Raw genomic sequence first — 17511 nt, 5'->3', positions numbered from 1 at the left:
GGCCCGTCTGGGCTCCGGGCAGCCGTGCTGGAGGCCCCGCGTCGTCCCTCCTGCGCTCGTTTCTGGGCCCTTCTGCACCCGCGTCGATAGCTCCACGGGGCCTGTGACTCCGTGCCGGCCTCCCCGCTTTGGAGTTCAGGAAGCACGGCAGAGTTTGACGGGGATCTCCTTCCTTAGGGACTCAGGAAGGGAACGAGCCAGTCAGCCTCCCCTGCCTTACCTGATAGCGACCCCACGTTTCACAGGACCACGGGACCAGCTTCAGCGGGAGCAGGGGTGACTGTCCCGGCCGCGCCCCAGCCCCGCCCCCTGCCCGCATCCCTTCCCGCCCGGTGTCAGGATGCGGGCGGGCGCTCAAACGCACGGAGCCGGGAGGCTCCTCCTGAAACCGGCAACAGCAGCACAGACCCGCTGAGGGGTCTGGGCCCGGCCGCACGATTCGCACACCTGTTAGCTAGTGTTAGCCATTTTGCCACTTTCTACTCAAGCTTTTTTTTTTCACTTACGGATTTCATTTTGGAAATCGCAGCCAATGTAGCACAAACATTGCTTTAAAATACATGAAACAGGCAGGCCGTTTATCCTCAGCACTTCCTCTGACTTTTGTGACTTCAAAATATTATTAACATGGATGTGTGCCACTTTATTAACCAGCTCTTGAAAAATGACATTCTGTGGTACAATGAGCCTATTTTACATTTCTTGAAGTCTGAAAGGTTGTATATACTTGTTTCATTCTTAATAAAATATAGTACATGCTCTCTTACACATACAGAGATTTTATTTCTAGTAACTTCTGAAATCTGAAACTTATAGAAATTGGGGGAAAAAAGGAGGAAGTAATAGTGCTTGGAAGGAAATGTACTCATTACCTTACTCATGTAACTATAACCCCTCTGTACAGTATTTTTACAATAAAAAACAAAAAAAAGAAATTTAAATTTTTTTGGAGATATTAGCTGGTCGTGTCTGTGAAAATATTCCAATCCCCCCTCCCATCTGCCACATTTCTGATCTCAAGCATTGGGACACAGCCTATAATAAATTAATTTTGTTTTTGTAAACTAAAAAAAATCTTATTGTGATACAGAAAAAATTAAAATTAACCTGCCCACATTGCCTTTTCCTCTTTTCCCCTCCCCCTCTTCTTTTCCTCCCCCTCCCCTCTCCTCTATTTCTGATGTGGGTCCCAGAGCTTGAACTCAGGGCAAAGAGGTATTGGAAAAACTCAATGGAATCCCATATAATATTCTTGCATTAATAGGAAATTAATTTATAAACTCCTAAGTGTATTTCTGTAATACTAATTTTCATGAAGACATAATATTATTTAATTTAAATTACTCAGTTTTTTCTTTAAGGGAACCTTAATTGTTATCAGTTCTTGTAGGTAATAGTAATCCAAACAGATGGACTGTTGATACACCATTCACAGGGACTGTGCCTCTACTGAAGACATAAAAGGTTCTTCTCCTATAGGAAGTCTTTTGTTCTTTTCCAGTTCGTAGGTAGTGTTTTGAGCCGGAAAATCTGTGACAAACCCACACTTGTTCTTTCCTGACTGTACTTCATTTGCCTTCTTTCCCAGATATGCTTCCAGAATTATCTATACATTGCCAACAACAACAAAAATCAAATGGATCTCTGGTGAGTTGTGTTATTATTATTGTTTGGTCTACATTGTATTTTATGAATTTTAGTGGAACTAAGAATTAAAATGGAGAAATTAAAAATTAAGATTCAGCCTTAAGGAAATGTTCATAAATAAGATAAAGATGAGCCAGACACTGGTGGCTCACACTTGTAATCCTTGCTACTCAGGAGGCTGAAATCTGAAGATCCCGGTTCAAAGCCAGCACCGACAGCAAAGTCTGTGAGACTCATCTCCAATTAAACACCAGAAAATCTGAAGTGGTGCTGTGGCTCAAAGTGGTAGAGCACTTGCCTTGAGCTGAAGAGCTCAGGGACAGTGCCAGGCCCAGAGTTCAAGCCCTACAACTGACCAAAATGAGTAAATGAATAAATAAAAGATAGTTTGTGGTCTGGGAATGTGCTCAAGGCTAGCACTCTACCACTTGAACCACAGCACCACTTCCAGCTTTTTCTGTGTATGTGGTACTGAGGAATCGAACCCAAGGCTTCATGCATGCTGGGCAAGCACTCTACCACTAAGTCACATTCCCAGCCCCCATTAATGAATTACCTTTATCTTAAAGTATCTTCAGTCTGAATTTGTAGAATACTTTCTCTGACAGAGAACTGAATTGAAGGTGGTTTTCTTTCGTCACTACATACATTTCCTCTTTGTGTAATGGGGAGTCAGCCTTTCTGGTACTGTCAAGCAGGGGGGGATGGAGGGGTGGTTGGCCATTCTTCATTTGTAGTGAGACTCAAAAACTCTGTGCCCTCTGCATAACAGATTAGTACCAAACTTTTTCCAACTTCTTTTATCGTCTTCCTTGTTTTTTGGAATTACTTAGCTGTTTCTTATTCTTACTTTTCTGTATCCTGCTATCAGTGACCATATTTCACATTGCTTTTCTTGTCTCTGACTGTCTCTTAAGCCTCTCTCCATTTCCCTTATATCATTCCATGAATGCAAATCTAGTCAAGAAGTATATTATTCCCCTCTTGTCTATGTGCTATATTATAGGAGGTGGGTGATGCTAGAAGTTCTTTATTATTTTTGGAGGAAGTATTAGGGGGCCTATGAACATATTTTAATCTTTAGGAACTTACAACAATGAACACATCACATTTTTATTGTGGGAACTAAGTTAAGTCTGATATGTGCCAGATCATTCCTCATCACTCACCTGGATTGTACTTTTGTTGCTCTGCTAATGTGGCATGTAGAGTTGGAGTATTTTAGACTTTGCCAGAAAACTACGCAGACATCCAGATACAAAGAATAAAGAAAAGGTTTATTGCTAGTAAAGGGGCCAGCAAGAGAAGAGTGAGAAGATCTGCTGGCTATTGTCTGAGGTGACCTCTATAACTTACTGAGGCTAGAAGGGGCTGGGAGGCAGAGACTCTGGTGTGGGCGTGAGGACGAGGGGCTTCATCATGCAGACTAGGATTGATGGCTGCTGCCCAAGTAGTAGATAAAGGTCCTGTGCAGCTGCCCAGATCTGAAGGTCACTTTAAGAGGCTCTTGTTGCCTTCTATGGTGGTAGCTGCCCCATAGAAGTGCCGTCCCAAGGTCAGGGGGCTGGAGGCTGATGATTTACCGCCTTTACTAAATGGGCCTAGTGCTGCCTAGGAAGGGAGCGTGCCAAGCTGTGGAGGGGGTAGTGTGCTAAGCTATGGGAAGGAAGCTTATTGGACTAACATTCCCAACTCTTTGGTTTAATGATTGAGTGGGGGCAACAGGTTGGGAGTATGGGTGAAGGTACCGGAGCTGTTTCCTGCTGAGAGGGGCCGAAGTAGTCAGCCAGGAACACTGGACCAGGTGCCCCCTAGGAGCATCTGACTGACAGACTGACTGGTGATGGGTGTCATCTTCCCCATGACGATGTTCTGCATGCACCTGAGCAGGCAAGGCACAATTAGTATGAGCAAAAATTGCAGTTAAGGAACCCAAGATAGGCATGTGCCAGGGAGTAAGCCACCTGGATAGGTCCTTTATTTTGTTGGATTTTTTTTTTGCAAGTTCTTTGAGATGCATGATTTGTTCCTTGCTTTCGTAGCTGTCATCAGTTAAGTTAAAGCAGCACCCTTGATCGTGGAGGAAGAGTAATGGGAGGAAGCGCGATTGTCAGGGATAGCCTGCTTAGTTCCTGTTCTTCTTGATTTAACAGTGCAGTGGCATAGGAGGTGTGGTTAGTGCTTTTTGCCACTGTGCATGTCAAACGCATGCCTCCTTATAGGCTCTTACACCAGCCCTGGCGTCCCATCAAGGAGAAAGTGAGGGCAATGCTCAGTTCTCCTCCAGCACTAGATCTCTTGTAACATATAATCTTTGTGATTTCCTGAGTGGGCTTGCTGTTCATGAGAACACTTTTATGTAGAAGATTTAAACGGGCTTTTCAGTTGTTTTTTTGTTTTTGCCAGTCCCGGGGCTTGAACTCAGGGTCTAGACTCTGTCCCTGCGCCTCTCTGTACTTAGGGCTAGCTCTACCACTTGAGTCACTGTGCCACTTCTGGCCTTTTCTGTTGATGTGGTGCTGAGGAATTGAACCCACCTTTCGTGTGTGCTAGGCAAGCACTCTTACTAAGCCACATTCCCAGCCCCATTTCCCTGATTTTTAGTGAACTTATATCTAAACAAGTCCAATATGCTATTTCCAGATGCCAATTTGTAGTTAATGTTATGCCATATCCTTAGCTCCTTAGAAGATAATTTAAATTAAAAAAATGTTTAATACCAGAATTGGAGCTTTTACTCTGGCCCCATGCTCTTGCTTGGCTTTTTCACTCAAGGCTAGATCTCTACCACTTGGTCCATACCTCCACTTCTAGCTTTACATGGTAGATTGGAGATAAGAGTTTCATGGATTTTCTTTCCTGAGCTGGCTTCAACCTGTGATTCCCAGATCTCAGCCTCCTGCCTATATAGGATCACAGCACTAGCACCCAGCTTAGAAATGAATTTTTATCATGTCCCTGTTGCTAGCATCAAAGACATTTACTGATCTATAAGGGAAACTTTAGTAATTGACAAATTACTACAGAGGCAGATCTTTCTACCTTGATTTTTATTTCTTCCATTGTATAGATAAGAGAGTAAGCTCCAACCGTCTTATGTAAGACCTAAGCACACATACAGAAAAATGTCGGTTGTGGGGCCTGAACTCTGGGCTTGGGCACTGTCCCTCAGCTCTTCAGCTCAAGGTGTGTGCTCTTACCACTGAGCCACTTTCCCAGCCCTGGTGTTCTCTTGACTGAGGGCTAATGTTTGAAATATCCCTTTGCAGAGATTGGTGTCATTTGAGGATGTGGCTGTTGACTTCAGCTGGGAGGAGTGGCAGGACCTGGACAATGCTCAAAGGACCCTTTACAGGGATGTGATGCTGGAGACCTACAGCAGCTTGGTGTCCTTGGGTGAGCAAAATCACACTAACTCACACTTGTCAGGTTCAATAATATTTAGATAGAAGATTCCAGTCCATGGAATATAACAAAAAGTTTAAATGGTTGCAAAACTCTTTTTTTGTTGTTGGTCATGGGACTTGAACTTTGGGCCTGGGTGCTATTCTGCATCTCTTTAGCTCAAGGTTAGTGTTCTACCACTGGTATTCTGGTGGTTTATTAGAGATGAGAGTCTCACAGACTTTCCTGTCTGGTCTGGCTTTGAACCACAGTCCTCAGATCTCAGCCTCCTGAGTATCTAGGATTACAGGCGTGAGTCACCATTGCCTGGCTGGTTTCACAACTCTTGAAAACATCCTGATATCCTTCTTCAAGGAGTCAAGTCAGTAGTTTGGCCAAAATGCTATACTATTTCTCATTAACAGGGCACTGTGTTCCCAAACCTGAGGCGATTATTAAGCTGGAGCAAGGAGCAGAGCCATGGGTAGGAGAACCCTCAGGCCAGAGCTTTGCTGGTGAGTCAGTCCATTCTAAGTAGGGAGATTTGGGAGAACGGAGCCTGTGTGTGTATGTTGAGCTGTTTTTGGCAGTGTCCCAGCTTCCGCAGCTTGGGACAGCTGCTCTCATGCATTGGACATCTGTAGTATTCAGTCTCCATGGTTGCTCTTGGGTAAATCTACCTTCCCCATTTTTCTTAAAGACTAAGACTCCAATTACTTTCTGACTCTTAGACTTTCTTCTTCTTCTTTTTTTTTTGTGCCAGTCCTGGAGCTTGAACTCAGGGCCTGGGCATTGTTGCTGAGCCTCTCTGTGCTCAAGGCTGGCACTCTGCCATGAGCCACAGGCCACTTCCAGCTTTTTCTGTTTATGTGGTACTGAGGAATCAAACCCAGGGCTTCAGACATGTTAGAAAAGCATCTTACCACTAAGCCACATTCCTAGCCCTAGTCCCTGAACTTTTATGTTCAAGGCTAGTGCTTTACTACTCGAATCACAGCTGCACTTCTGTTTTTGTTTTTGTTTTTGGAGAGGGGAAGGGTTGTTAATTTGAGATAAGAATCTTGAATACTTTCCCACCTGGTTGGCTTTGAGCTGTTACTCTCAGATGTAAGCCTCCTGAGTAGCTAGGATTACAGGTATGAGCCACCAGTGCCAGTTGCCTTTTTCCTTCCATTCTTAAAGACCAGGTATTTATTAAAATTTCATGAATTCTTTCAGAGCTTGTTAGTTGGGTAGTTCACAGGTGATGGTGCTTTTGTGGCTGTGTGGATAACAACATAAGTCAAGTGAATGTATTTTCTTTTAAAGAAGTTACATTATTTTGAGAAAGAAAACCAAATATGTCTATTTATGAGATAAGATCCATTTTTCCTGCATGAGACAGAGAAAAAATCTGGTGTTACACTAGAGTGGTAATAAGGGCAATAAGTTTTAGGGAGATCATTATTTACCTAAGGGCAGCTTAATTTTAAGGTGATGCTTTTCCAAATTTGACATACAACATATAGGTGGATATATACGATACATTACAGTTGGGTATATGACTTTGGAAAACAGTAGTTTAAACCTGGTATTTAAAATCAAAAGCTGGTATTTATAGAGAAGGTCTTCCATGAGCTGATGAGAAAATAGGTTTAGGAGCAGCCTTGTATACCAGAATGTCTGAGATCCTCACACCACAGAGAATCCAGCACAGGTAAAACTTCTGCACTGCTCCCATTAACAGGACACTGTGTTCATAAACCTGAAGTGATTGTGGCAGAGCCACAAGTGGGAGGAGCCCCAGACCAGAATTTCCCAGGTGAGTCAGTGCATCCTGGACAGGGATGTTGAAAAGAGCAGATCCCTGCTAGTACGGCCGTGTTGAACTATTCTTAGCAGGAGTAAGATGTCCTTGGTCTCAAGGCTAAGTGAACCAAGAATTCATATGGAGGCATTTTGAATTCTGTGTGGGAGTAGAGTTAAAGTTGGCATTTTTCCTTTTCTCTTTGTGGAAATCATTCCAAAATAAAAAAATGAGAAATGTTCAGGAGGCCTTACTTTCTGTGGAACCTAGGAACATGCATGTACTGGGAACTGAGGAGGGAGGTTGGGCCCAGAAAATCCAGAAAAAAGGCTTCTCAAAAGTAGCTGCCACAAAGCCTGGCATTCAGAACCAAAGCTTTTAGACAAGAGAGGATGGCCACTCAGGGCTGGTGTCTCCTTTGTTTGCTGTGGTTCTGAGAGGTAGAAGTGTTAGAATAGTAATTTGAAAGATACTCTGTTTACAATGTAAAAGTAGCAACTTGAAAATACCCATAGAGTGCTGGGAAGGTGGCCCAGTGGTAGAGTGCTTGCCTTGCATGCATGAGGCCCTGGGTTCGATTCCTCAGCACCACATGAGCAGAGCAAGCCAGAAGTGGTGCTGTGGCTCAAGTGGTAGAGTGCTAGCCTTGAGCTGAAGAGCTGAGGGACAGTGCCCAGGCCCAGAGTTAAGCCCCATGACTGACCAAAACAACAAAAAAGGAAAATATTCATGGATGCCTTATAGTCGTTCTGAGGGAGAAATGAGAACTGAACAAATATATAAACATATAAACAAGTATTATAAATTCTTACTGCTTACCTAACAGGCAAAGGACCTTATTATATACCCTTACAGTCTTAGATCCTAGAAAATATTTATATTTTCCAAGCTATAGGTTGAGAAGACAAGCAGCATAAATTATTCATAATTGTTCAGAAAACAAAACAAAACAACTCAAGGAAAACAAATAGCAGATGGTAAGTACTTAGCTTAGAGCTGTAGTTGGTAAGTGAGTGTTTGACTGAACATTTCCCTCGAGCTGTAGTTAGTAAGTGAGTGTTTGACTGAATATTTCCCTCGAGCTGTAGTTAGTGAGTGTTTGACTGAATATTTCCCTCGAGCTGTAGTTGGTAAATGAGTGTTTGACTGAATATTTCCCTTGATACTAAAAGAGGAAAAAAAATCTTGAGGCAGAGGAAAAACATGATTTTACATGTAAAATATTACCTTGTTAATTAGCTCATTAGGGAGAAACACATATAGTTTTAATAAATCAATCTCTAGTATTGCTATTTTAAAATCTTTAGCAAGTAGGATGGGAAGAAATGTCTTTACCTTTACATGATTATTCCTTAAAAAATGCTTGGATATCATTTATGGTTTTTTCTTCCTTTTTGTTAATTATTTCAGATGTCCAGCAAGTAGATGACCAGATTGAGATGTGCCAGGGCAGTCCAGACAGACATCTGTGGCAAGTTGTAATCACCAGCAGCAACACAGTGGAGGAAAGAGTTAGATTAGGAAGAACTTTTAATTTGAGCTCAAACCCTAAGTCAGAGCTGATAATGAATAATGGGAACTACTTAGGGATGAGGACTGAGGAGTTTATTGTTCATCAGAACATGCTTCTCCATAGTGAGCCTGATGAGATGCATGCTGGAGAGAAGCCTGGCGCCTCTCATGTAGTCGAACAATGTCTTAGACAGTCTAAGCATCTTAGTAAGCCTCATGAGAGTCCAAATGGTCAGCAGGATCTTGAATATGGTGGAGAACGTAAGGTATTAAACTCAGAGACCATATTCTTTATACAGAAGAGGGTTTGTTTGGGAGAGCCATACTATAAGTACAATGAATATAGGGAAGACTATGACAAGCCTGCTCTCATTGTCCAAGAAATAACTCATGTAGGGAGGAAAACATTAGAATGTGCTGCATGTGGGAAAAGATTCTACATAAAACCTATACTAAAAACATATCAGAACATCCACACCGAAGAGAATGAATGTGAGAAATCCTTTAAGAAACCATACTGTAGAAAACATCAGAGAAAGCATCTACAGGAGAAGCCCTACAAGCGTAACAAGTGTGTACAATCTCTCTGTCAGAAGTCAAATCTCACTGTACAACCTCAAACTCTCAAAGGTGAAAAACCTCATGAATGTAACGAATGTAGCAAATCTTTTTATCGCAAATCAGATCTAACTGTGCATCAGAGAACTCACACAGGAGAGAAACCCTATGAATGTAATGAATGTAGAAAATCTTTCAACCAGAAGTCAAATCTCAGCAGGCATCAGCGAACTCACACAGGAGAGAAACCTTATGAATGTAACAAATGTGCAAAGTCTTTCAACCAGAAGTCAGATCTTATTTTACATCAGAGAACTCACACAGGAGAGAAACCACATGAATGTAATGATTGTAGGAAATCCTTCTATAAGAAGTCAGACCTCACTGTGCATCAGAGAACACACACAGGAGAGAAACCCTATGAATGTAATGAGTGTAGAAAAACTTTTTATCAGAAATCAAAACTTACTGTACATCAGAGAACACATACAGGAGAAAAACCCTATGAATGTAATGAATGTGGGAAGTCTTTCTACCAGAAGTCAGACCTTACTGTGCATCAGAGAACTCACACAGGAGAGAAACCCTATGAATGTAACAAATGTAGGAAATCTTTCTACCAGAAGTCAGTCCTTACTGTGCATCAGAGAACACACACAGGAGAGAAACCCTATGAATGTGATAAATGTAGGAAAACCTTTTGCCAGAAGTCACACCTCAGCAGGCATCAGAGAACGCAACATAAAGCAGAAACCCTGTAAATATAAATAATGTAGGAAGTCTTTCAACCATAAGTCAAATTTTAGCAAGCATCAGGGGAATCACACAGGAGAAAAACCCTCTGTAGGAAAACTTGTAGAAAATGTCTTCTCATCAAACCCAGTTTATACAGGGAAATCCTGCATGGAAGAGATGAGCTGTGTGTTCTCTGAAACCATTCTCTTCTCTTGGCCACACACTGAAGTCCACATTTCTCAGCCTCGTTATCTCAAATGGGACAATATATAACTGAACATTATCTAAAGGATTTGGACACAAGTAATAGGCATTACTTCCAGGCCTGACAATAGATGACCACCTGATTCTCTGGTTAGGAGAATGAAGTTGTGGATGTCTGTCCTTTATAATTGTAGTCAATAGTTTATTTTGTAAACCTTTCTCAGAAATAATGGCTCTAACCCTTAGGGACTGGAGTCAGATAATCTCCAAGGTGGTTTTGGGAACTACATATGGGAGAAGACTGTCATGCTTTGAATCAAGGGAATGAGAGCATAGATTTCACCATTGCCATCCTAAAATCTACCTTTGCACTTTAATGAGAAATAAAGTTACTTCTATTAAGTCATTGTATGTGTGATCTGTGTACTATAATCAAAATAGCCTACTGTTGCCAGCTTGTGTGTGTGTGGGCACTCGTGCACACGTGCGTCCATGTGGGTGCTGGTCCTTGGGCCTGGGTGCTGTCCCTAGCATTTTTGTTCAAGGGTAGCACACTACCACTCAAGCCACAGCTCTGCTTCTGGCTTTTTGGGGTTAATTGGAGATAAGAGTGTATTATAGACTTTCTTGTCCAGGCTGGCTTTGAACTGCAATCCTCAGATCTTAGCCTCCTGAGAAGCTGAGATTACAGATGTGAGCCACCAGTGTCTGGCCAGGTTAGTTTTTGAATGTGGGTGGTCGGAGGAATGTTATCATTTCTTGGTTAGTAGAGAACATACAGAGGAGTGGAATTTGTGTCGTCACCTTTTTATGTAACAATAACAGACCACCTTAGGAAAAACACGTTTGGGGATGCTTTCGTCAGGAAGGACAGCTCCTCAGACATTGAGAGTAAAGTATATTTTTATAGGTATCATTGTCACTTTCAGTAGAACTTACGTTATATACCGAATGTATGATGAACAGTAAACAATCAAAATTGATAATATAGACAAATAGAAGGGTTAAATGTTACTGTGCATGTAAAGCAGTTGGCAACAATAGTGTGTTTCTGTTGGTGATTTTGTATTCCAGGCTGCATTTGGCGTTCTGGGGACAGTTTTGGTTATACTAACCAGGGGACAGACCCTGTCCCCCAGGAGACCCTGACCCCAGGTTTAGGAGACATCTCTGCCACCGCCTTTGATCTCAGCCCCTGTCCGGTCCCTTGTCCTCAAGTTCTGACCACCCCACAGCCACTCGTCCTTGTCCCTAAACGCCCCTGGGCTCAGAGGAGGGAATCCTGCCCCCTTCTACCATCCCCTGTCCATCTGACCCCAATCTCCTGACCCCTCCTCCTGACCCCCTCCACCTGACCCCCTCCACCTGACTCCTCCACCTGACTGCCTCCTCCACCTGACCCCCCTCCACCTGAACCCTCCTCCACCTGATTCCTCCTCCTGGCCTCCTCCAGCTGACTCCTCCTCTACCTGACCTCCTCCATCTGACCCCTCCTCCACCTGATTCCTCCTCCACCTGACATCCTCCACCTGAACCCTCCTCTACCTAACCTCGTCCACCTGATTTCTCCACCTGATCCCTCCTCCATCTGACCCCTCCTCCACCTGATTCCTCTTCCACCTGACATCTTCCACCTAACCTCCTCCACCTGATGTCTCCTCCATCTGACCCCTCCATCTGACCACTCCTCCACCCGAACCCTCCTCCCCCTGATTCCTCCTCCACCTTGTCCCTCCACTTGACCTCCTCCACCCGAGCCCTCTATTTTTTTTTTTTTTTGTCAGTCGTGGGGCTTGAACTTGGCCTGGGCACTGTCCCTCAGCTCTTCAGCTCAAGGCTGGCACTCTACCACTTGAGTTACAGCGCCACTTCCAGTTTTCTGAGTGGTTTATTGATAAGAGTCTCCCGTCTTTCCTGCCCCGGCTGGCTTTGAACTGTGATCCTCAGAACTCAGCCTCCTGAGTAGCTAGGATTATAGGCGTGAGCCACCGGCGCTTGGCTACCTGACCCCTCTTGAACCCCCCACCCGACCCCTCCTCCTGACCCCAGTACCCCTCCTCTCGCCCCTGCACACAAGTTGCTGGGCTGCCTGCTGCTGGGTCGCCCCTCGGCACATGGTGGGGCCTGTGGGCCTCTGTGGGACCAGGGTGCAGCTGGGAAGCTGGGTGGGGTCTGAGGGTGCCTTGAGTGCTGACTCCTCTTAGAGGGTGTGCTAGGTGTGCACACTGTCTTCCTCAGGACCCGGGGGTGCAGTGAGCACTGATTCCCACCAGAGGATGTGCTAGGTGTGCACACGGTCCTCCTCAGGACCTGGTCGTGGGGCCTGAACTCTGGGCCTGGGCGCTGTCCCTCAGCTCTTCAGCTCAAGGCCAGCACTCTACCACTTGAGCCACAGCGCCACTTCTGGCTTTTTTCTTTTTTCTTATGTGGTGCTGAGGAATCGAACCCAGGGCCTCATGCAGGCAAGGCAAGCGCTCTACCACTGAGCCACCTTCCCAGCTCTAGAACAAATCATTTTGAGTGAGGTAAGCCAAGATCAGAATGACAAATGGCACATGGTCTCCCTGATATGTGCAAATTAAATTCGAAACGCAAGGAGATATGACAAAGTAAACAGGACTCAAGAAACAAAGGACCTCTACTTAATTTGTCATATCATTTCTAAATGACTCCATGGTCTTGACCTCATATATGGTATATCTATATCTATTTCTAGATAGAAAGATAAATATATAGATAGATGTGTGTGTGTGTGTGTGTGTGTGTGTGTGTGTACATCTGAGGGAAGCTAGGAGGACACAGAATCAGAGGGAAATGGGAAAATATACAACAGAGGGGCCCATCAGCTGCACTGGACACTAATGAAAATGAACTAAGCAACTTAAGGGCAGTGGTGGGAGGGAGGGAATGAGAGGGAAAGAGGGAACAGCTTACACTAAGCAAAAGGAAAGGTACATATTACCCGATGTGGAAGAAATAGTTGTATTGTCAAAGCTTATAGAATTCACAAACTTTATAGACCATGATAATGACAATTTGCCTTGTGAAGGTTAAAATGTGTTTGTGACTTTAAGTGAAAGTTGTAAAATTTATGTAATCACATATATATATATATATATATATATATATATATATATAATTGCCAGGGCTGGGAATGTGCCTTAATGGTAGAGTGCTTGTGTAGCATGCATGAAGCCCTGCGTTTGGGTCCTCAGTATATATAAACAGAAAAGGCTGGAAGTGGCACTGAGGTTCAAGTGGTAGAGCTCTAGCCTTGAGCACAGAGAGGCTCAGGGACAGGGTCCAGACCCTGAGTTCAAGCCCCAGGACCGGCAACAACAACAACAATAATAACAACAGCAACAATAATAGTAATAATGCCAAACACACAGCAGCTTCACAGGCTGTCAATGTAAGAATAATAATTGCAATGTAAGAGACAGTAAAATGTGTTCAAGATTATTAAAGTGGACTGAGAATAGTTGAGAGATATGAGACTGGAAAGTTAAGATAGCTAGTAGAAGTGACACACCACAATATGTAGATTTAATTCAGTTTATCACACATTGGTGGTGACAAAATTCACACGGTTTATGAGGCCATTATGCGCTGTCCTAGATTGTTCTGGTGGAGGCAGGATGTTTACCTGCATTCCCAACTCTGACCGCTAGGTGTCAGCAGTGCCTGACCAGGCCTGAAGAACAGCCATGTCTACCTAAATTGCCAGTATCAACTGGGGAGCAAACCTCCCTGGTTGAGAACCATTCATGACTGATGGCTTTGTACAACCTGGACAAATACTGCCAGGGGCTTCTGACTGGGTGCAGCCCTCCATCGCCCTTCCTCTAGGAAGTCACTACCTGGCAGGACCCTATCCTGTTCTCACCAGGTAAGAGTCCCTGTAAGAACCAACCACCTAAGCCGGGCACTGGTGGCTCACACCTGTAATTCTAGCTACTCAGGAGGATGAGATCTGAGGATCATGGTTCAAAGCCAGCCCGGGCAGGAAAGACCATGAGACTCTTGTCTCCAGTAAACCACCAGAAAACCAGAAGTGGCTCTGTAGCTCAAGCAGTACAGTGCCAGCCTAGAGTCGAAGAGCTGAGGGACAGTGCCCAAGCCCAGAGTTCAAGCCCCATGACTGACAAAAAAAAAAAAAAGAACCAAGCACCTTGGGGTACATACATCCATGTCAGGTCCCCTGGCTGCCTACTCTCTGCCAGAGCTCATAGGACTCATCCACGAGAGGGTAAAGCTCTGGAGGATGGCTGCCCTTTGTGTGGCCTTATAGTGTAGCTCATTGCTAACTGGGGTCCAGAGCTGAGGAGGGCTCTCCACACAGACTCCTCCTATCCTGAAATGGTAAACCAATCCAGGAACAGATTTCAGGACTGCCTGTACCCAGGACTGCTGGGTAATATGGCCGTTTGAGTGTCACTAGCTTCCTAGGGAAGCAAGCAAACATATCCCTAGATAACTCCAGGGGGATCTCCAGGGGAGAGGAGGAGAAAAGAGTATGGAGGGCTGGGAAGGTGGCTCATGCATGCCTTGCATGCATGAGGCTCTGGGTTCCATTTCTCAGCACCACATAAGCAGAAAAGGCTGGAAGTAGCACTGTGGCTTAAGTGGTAGAATGCTAGCCTTGAGCCGAAGAGCTCAGCACTCAGACCCAGAGTTCAGGCCCCATAACCAACAAAAAATAATGTGGAAAGAGCAGAATATTCCCCTTGGTTTGCTCTGACACACCATTACAGACTGGGTGGTTTTGAAGTCCAGTGGCATGGAATCAGTGTCTTCTGGGCCACATTCCCCCAGGAGGTACAAGGCAGTGTGTTCTAGGTCTTCTCTCAGCTTCTAAACCTGTGAGAGCAGAGTGACATCTCTACAGAGCATCATCCCTGGGTGCATTTCTGGGACCCAATTTCTCTCTTTTAGTGGCACAATAATAGTGGGTTAGGGATGACCCTAACAACAAGAACTGAAGTTGATCACCTGCCAAGAGCCCATTTCCATATAAGGTCACATTCACAGGTACTGGGTGATGAGAGGGTCCATCTATGAACTTTGGGAACACAACCCATTACAATGCTCCTGTCTCTGCCGGCAGCCTCTACCTCCCTATGGACCTCGTGGCTCCTCTGGGGCCCCATCTCCTTCCTGGGCACCCAGCAGATCACTGCGGGCCCTGACTGCTGGCCTGAGCTGACACTGTGATAATTCAGTGAGAGCTGGTGTAGGGGGAAGGGTCTCCTAGACTGTGAAGGTCCCAGACTGTGTGAGGAAAACTAAGCCAAGAAATTGATCCTTTACTAAAAGCAAAGAGAGGCCATGAAGGGAGACCTTAAAGCTTATTTCACATGGACTTCTGCCCTGTGTCATACCCTGCCCAATTAGAACGGTGCCTGTTGTGCAACGTTGTGCATCCCACCCCGTGATCGATTGCCTCCTGCTTCAAGGGAGTCGATGCCTCGGTGTGCACATTGTGTATCCTCCTGTAGCTATCTTTGTAATAAATCTCCTGTAGCTGTCTTTGTAACAGCCCCCAGCTTCAAGGATGCAGGGCTATGTGACATCATGTTTCCGGAATATACAAACCCCAAGAGTAAGAATATCCACCTGCTTTGTGTGTGGACCCCAAATTTGCCTGCAAATTCAAGCCAGAAGGACATGTTAGTTCCAACAGTTCCTAGGAGTCAGACTGTAACCCACTGGCCACGGACATAAACATGCAACCCTTATGTGGTGTTACAATCCCGTTGGCCACCTGTGCGTGGCCAGGCTGGACCACGTGGATGTTGCCTTTAAAAACCCTAGCTTGTGGGTTGTTCGGGGTCGCAGTTTCAGCTCCTGAGTCTGTGCTGTGTCCCTGGCCGGTTAGCTCTCCACTTCCCCAATAAAGCCATTTTTTTTACGTGAGGCTGTGTGAGTGGTGGACTCTTTTCTCCATAACACTGGGACAAGACTGCTCTGGGGTTCGGACGCTAAAGTTTGCAGCAGGACCAGAGGCTAGTCTGTCTTTGGCACTGAGGCTTTGGGACACTTCATCAGGGCTTCATGTTTTACAGCGTCCTGGGCAGAAGTAGCTGCAGCTACAGGCTAGGAGGAGGAGTGGAGCACTGCAGGGGTGGGGCAGGAGCAGGAAGTGAGCAGTCCAGGGGCGGGGCTTGTGGGACGCCAAGGGTCCTGAGGACAGTGTGCATACCTAGAGCACCATCTGGTGTGAAGCAGTGGTCACTGCACCTCTCTGGTCCTGAGATGAGGAGGATCATGTGCAGGCCTAGAGCACCATCTGGTGGGAAACATTGTTCACTGCATCTCCTGGACCTGAGAAGAAGAGGACAGTGCACACACCTAGAGCGCCATCTGGTGGGGATAAGTGGTCACTGCACCCCTCTGGTCCTGAGACCAGAGGAGGCTCGTGTACACAGCTAGAGCACCATCTGGTGGGAATCAGCACTCACTGCACCCCTTGGTCTTGAGGAAATGAGGACGGTGAGCATGCCTAGAGCACCCTCTGGTGGGAAACAGCCCTCATTGCACCCCTGGTCCTGAGAAGAGGAGCAAGATGGTCACCTGTCTAGTGTGCCCTCCGGTGGAAATCAGCCATCACTGCACCCCAGGTCCTGAGGAGAGGAGGACGGTGCCCAAGCCTAGAGCACCCTCTGGCGGGAATCAGTGCTCACTGTACCCTTTAGTTTTGGGGGTGGAGCAGAGCAAGAAGTGAGAGGTGCAGGGGTGGGGCTTGTGGAAGAGCAGAGCACAGGAGGGGTGGAGCAAGAGCGAGGAAGTGAGCAGTGCAGGGGTGGGCTTGTGGGAGGATCTGGGGTCCTGAGGAGGACAGTACGCACCCCTAGAGCACTATCCGGTGGGAATCAGTGCTCACTGCACCCTCAGGTTTTGTGGGCAGAGCAGAGCATGAGAGAGGTGGGCAAGAGCCCAGAAGTGAGCGGCCCAGGGGCGGGGCTTGTGGACTGGCAGAGCACTAGAAGGGAGGGGCAAGAGCTTGGGAGTGAGGCGGAGCTTGTGGAGGGTCAAAGGTTGAGAGGGATGGGGCAAGCGTGCAAAAGAGAGCAGATCAATGGGGGGGGGGCTTGTGGAGGGGCAGACCACGAGAAGGGAAGGGCAAGAGCTTGGGAGTGAGTAGTCCCAGGGTGGGGCTTGTGGAAGAGCAGAGCACAGGAGGGGTGTGGCGAGGGAGCAGAAGTGAGGGGTCCAGGGGAGGGCTTGTGGGAGGCTCTGGGGTCCTAGGAGGATGGTGTGCACACCTAGAGCACCATGTGGTGAGAGTAAGTGTTCACTGCACCCTCTGGTCCTGAGAAGGACAGTGCACACAACCCAGAGCAGCCTCACTGCACCCTCCTCACCCCCAGTCTTGAGGAGAAGAGAAAGATGAGCCTGCCTAGACACCTTCTGGGGGAATCAGCTCTCACTGCACCCTGGGTCCTGAGGAGAGCAGCAAGGAGCTCACCTCTGGTGGGAATCAGCCCTTAATGTACCCCAGGTCTTGAGAGGAGGAGGACTGTGTGCAAGCCTAGAGCGCCCTCTGGTGGGAAGCAGTGGTCACTGCACCCTCTAGTTTGTGGGAGGAGCAGAGCATGGAAGTGAGCGGTCCAGAGGCGGGGCTTGTGGAGGGGCAGAGAGTGATAGGAGTGGGGCAAGAACGAGTCCAGAGGCGGGGCTTGTGG

The 17511-nt window shown here is 46.2% G+C and overlaps 1 protein-coding gene across 6 annotated transcripts; it reads left to right on the top strand.

The window, feature by feature from the left end:
• The first annotated feature begins 1588 nt into the window (after window positions 1–1588).
• LOC105991340 (zinc finger protein 717-like) lies at window positions 1589–10233 on the top strand. 6 transcript variants are annotated; one of them, XM_013023968.1, is made up of 5 exons: window positions 1589–1647; window positions 4917–5043; window positions 5457–5546; window positions 6758–6832; window positions 8228–10233. In XM_013023968.1, the coding sequence occupies exons 1-5, from the start codon at window positions 1591–1593 to the stop codon at window positions 9646–9648; spliced, it is 1770 nt and encodes a 589-aa protein (XP_012879422.1). In that variant the 5' UTR covers window positions 1589–1590; the 3' UTR covers window positions 9649–10233. The 6 variants fall into 6 exon arrangements, with proteins under 6 accessions (XP_012879422.1, XP_012879421.1, XP_012879425.1 ...); XM_013023967.1 differs by having other exon boundaries at window positions 5454–5546; XM_013023971.1 differs by lacking the exon at window positions 5457–5546.
• Window positions 10234–17511: the final 7278 nt, after the last annotated feature.

The sequence above is a fragment of the Dipodomys ordii genome, unplaced genomic scaffold, assembly GCF_000151885.1.
Source record: "Dipodomys ordii isolate 6190 unplaced genomic scaffold, Dord_2.0 Scaffold71, whole genome shotgun sequence".
NCBI classification, from domain to species: Eukaryota; Metazoa; Chordata; class Mammalia; order Rodentia; family Heteromyidae; genus Dipodomys; species Dipodomys ordii.
The sequence above is the reverse complement of the archived record's forward strand: the minus strand, read 5'-3'. Positions and strand labels throughout refer to the sequence as shown.